Consider the following 3,312-nt stretch of genomic DNA (forward strand, 5'->3'; position numbering starts at 1 on the left):
GCTGGGGCTGGTCTGGACGGTGACTTGTAGTTAGAGAACGTGGGCTAGTTATCTGCTGTCTGGTTTTACTTTTAATTTTTTGGCAAGTGACTCTTGTGTCCGCGCTCCGGCCAGGAAACCAATTGTAATCGATCTCTGTCACCACCAAAATAGCGGTCTTCAACCAGTCTGTTTCTTTTTTTTTTTCCCCCCTTTTTTTTTTGCGTGCGTGTGTGTATGTGTGTGTGCGACCTCTTCATCTGATGTTTAATAATAAAAGGGATGAACATTACTGCCTGCATCTCTACTGCCTTTCTCTGAAGTTGGAGGTGTCTTGCTGGGCAGCCTGGCGTTGTGGGCAATGCAAGCAGGGCAGAGCCCCAGGGAGGAGGTGGCATTGCAACCCCTGTGGTACCCAACTCCTGCACCGCAGGGAGGGGGACAGAGCAGCAGCAAGGCATCCTGGCTGCTTCAGGGTGCAATTCCCTGCCATGCTCTGGTGGCACTGCCCTGTCCATGCTGGCTGGAGCAGTGTTGGCACCCATGCCTTGATCCATCCTATAGCCAGCCTGGACCACAGTGAGTGCTGCAGTGCGCCATGGGGTGGCACAGAGTAAAAACCAAGGGTTCCTGGGTGCTGCTGGCATGTTGGGCTGCTTTCTGCAGGGTTTGCTGAACCCCAGACAGGCTCGGCCCCCAGGATCAGCGGAGATGGGGAGGCATGTGTGGGGGAGAGATCTCCAGGACCAGTGGGATGGTCCCAAAGAGACTCTGGGAGCCAGAGGAGGGTGATGGCGGTGCTAGGATCGCTGTGTCTCTGCTGCCATCGCAGCCAGTGTGGCAGCATGCTGGTGGTGCTAGTGTCTCGAGAGCTCCTGCTATGTGTCTGGCTGTCACACAGGTGAGTTCTGCTGGGTCTTCCACCTGCTCCGGAGTGCCCTTGGTCAATGTCAGGTTGCCTGTTTCCACCTGAGCAGGACTGTGGCATGGCTCACACTGACTCCCACCCCCCCCCACCGCAGCAGTGGGCTGCGAGGCCCCAGCTCCTAGGCTGTGACCGTGACAGCCTCGGGCAGCCCCTCTGCCCTCACACAGCTGAGCACATCCCTAGTGCCAGGAGATGCCTATGGTGCTCTGGGCTCACATCCTCTCTCTCAAGCCCTTGGCACACCACTGTGCAGCCTGGAAGGGCAAGGCATCCCCCCGCACTTGGCTGGCATCCCCGTTTTCCCAGTCTGGCGTGCAGGACAGGGCTCAGGGTCACCCCCTGCCCTGACCTCACGTGCCCCAATGCCAGGCTGCCATCACTGCCCATGTCCTCCAGGGCCACCCAGTTCCCCGTCCCCCCAGCCAGAGCCGCACGGCTGCTGTGGAGAAGGTGCTGGTTTAATGCTGCAGCCCAGCCTGGAGCAAGCCTTGTGACAACATACTACTTGGGGTGACTGCCCAAACCAGAGTCCTGTCCCCAGATCCCCACGCTCAGCTGTGCTTGTTGATGTGGCGGGAATGAGCATGCACAGCCTCCACGAAGGCACCCACGTGCTCAGGGCTCATGTCGGGGTAGAGGCCATGGCCCAGATTGGCGATGTAGCGTTGGGTCCCAAAACCCTCCAGCATCTTCTTCACCAGCTCACCAATCTTCTCCTGTAGGCACGGTGGGAAATCGTGTCAGCCCCATCCAGCCAGGGTACTCCACCCCCACCAGGCCCCAGCCAGCCTGCGGGACTGCTGGAACACAACCCAGCACTGCAGGAGGGGAAACTGAGGCAGGAGGCTTTAACACAGGCTGGAACCAGCCCTCATTGCTGGCAATGGCAATGGCTCACCTTGGGTGCATAAAGAGCACAGGGATCCAGGTTCCCTTGCAGGGTGACGTCCTTCCCTGTCTGTGCACTGCAGCAGGGAGGAAGCAGGTGAGTTGTGTGTGGTGCACAGGCGAGGGGCAGCCAGGTGCCTGCAGCCCCCACCACAGGGCACGTGGGACCCCTCACTGCAGTCCTTGGTTGCTGCAAGCTCCATGTAGCATGGGGGCCCAACTGTCCCCACCTCTGGAGCAGAAATCTCCAGGCCTGGGACGGCTCAGGGCAGAGGAAGGGGTCACGGGACCTGGCTTGGGGTGCTGCCTGGGTACATGAGCACTGCGCCAGACTCTTACCGAGCATCCTGGGGCCGGATGGTCCAGTCGAGTCCAACCACCTCGTACCCGGCATGGGCCAACTCGCGCAGTGCATAGTGAGCGTCTTTCGCAAAGATGATCTGGGGAGGGAGCAGACAGGCAGTAACTCTGCTATGGGTCAGGCCCCTTTCCACAGACTAGACTGAGGAGGCAGGTACCAGAGAATGCACCGCTCTCCAGCAGGCCCCAGGTGCTGGGGTCAACCCAGGCAGCCCTGACTCACCATGGGCACCAGCGGCAACGCCTCCTCCTTCAGTTTGCTCTTGACAGCCCGGGCAATGTCTCGGATGTAAGGCAGGGCGAAGTCCTCAAACTGCTCCGGGCCCAGGTGCCCCGCATGGGACTCAAACAGCTGGAGCGCCTGCCGGGTTCATGGGGCTGGGAGAGCTGCACCTCAGGCCCTCCTCATCCCCTCTGTGCCCTGTCCCTAGCCCCCGCCCTCCTGCCAGGCCCTGTCCCCATGCTCTAGGACACACCTGCGCTCCAGCAGCCACCTGCCCCACCAGGGAGTCAGTGACAACATCAGCCAGCAGCCGCAGCAGTCGGTGGCTTGCCTCGGGGTGACGGTAGAGCCAGCTCTTGGCCTTAGCCATTGTAGTGGAGCCGCCACCTTCAATCATGTAGGACATGAGCGTCCACTGCGGGAAGGAGAGGACGGGAGTGAGGAGGGTGATGGGAGATGGAAGAAGATCATAGAATCATAGAATGTGAGGGGCCAGTCCCAGTGCTGAAGGTGGGACCTGTGAGCAACCCAGAGCCTGGGGCACAGCTGCTCCTGCATTGAATGTCCCCCAGTTATGCACCCCTACAGCACCCACAGCTCTGGGGGCATCACAGCTGGTGTCACCCCAGAAGAAAGAGAAGAGAAGCCCAGCTGGGAATCCCACATGGAGGAGCCACATCACTTACAGGCGCCCCAGAAAGGGGGACCTTGCCCTCCAGGCTGTGTCGCGTCAGCGTGATGGCCTGGAAGACATAACCCAGCTCCGCAGTCACGTCCACCTTCTGTCGCAGTTTCAGCAGATCCTCCACCTCCTTCAGGGGCTCTGTGAACGTTGGTCCTTTGCCGGGGACCATGACAACCTCCATGCCCAGCGCCTGGGGACAGGGAAGAATGGAAGAACCAGGGATGGAGTAGTCCCAAACCCAGCCCCGTT

General features: G+C 60.2%; 1 protein-coding gene across 1 annotated transcript in view; it reads right to left on the reverse strand.

The window, feature by feature from the left end:
* Positions 1-1,347: 1,347 nt before the first annotated feature.
* The window catches only part of UROD (uroporphyrinogen decarboxylase), a gene marked incomplete at its 5' end in the record, with an annotated part of 2,505 nt that continues 540 nt past the window's right edge, over positions 1,348-3,312 (reverse strand). The window contains 6 exons of the mRNA XM_010077332.1: positions 1,348-1,623; positions 1,806-1,872; positions 2,135-2,235; positions 2,379-2,516; positions 2,632-2,793; positions 3,065-3,312. The exon at positions 3,065-3,312 is cut by the window's right edge and continues 4 nt beyond it. Of these exons, the coding sequence (XP_010075634.1) occupies positions 1,459-1,623; positions 1,806-1,872; positions 2,135-2,235; positions 2,379-2,516; positions 2,632-2,793; positions 3,065-3,312 (881 nt within the window). The remainder of the gene's footprint in view (positions 1,624-1,805; positions 1,873-2,134; positions 2,236-2,378; positions 2,517-2,631; positions 2,794-3,064) is intronic.

This window comes from Pterocles gutturalis, unplaced genomic scaffold, assembly GCF_000699245.1.
Source record: "Pterocles gutturalis isolate BGI_N339 unplaced genomic scaffold, ASM69924v1 scaffold36328, whole genome shotgun sequence".
In the NCBI taxonomy this organism is placed as follows: Eukaryota; Metazoa; Chordata; class Aves; order Pterocliformes; family Pteroclidae; genus Pterocles; species Pterocles gutturalis.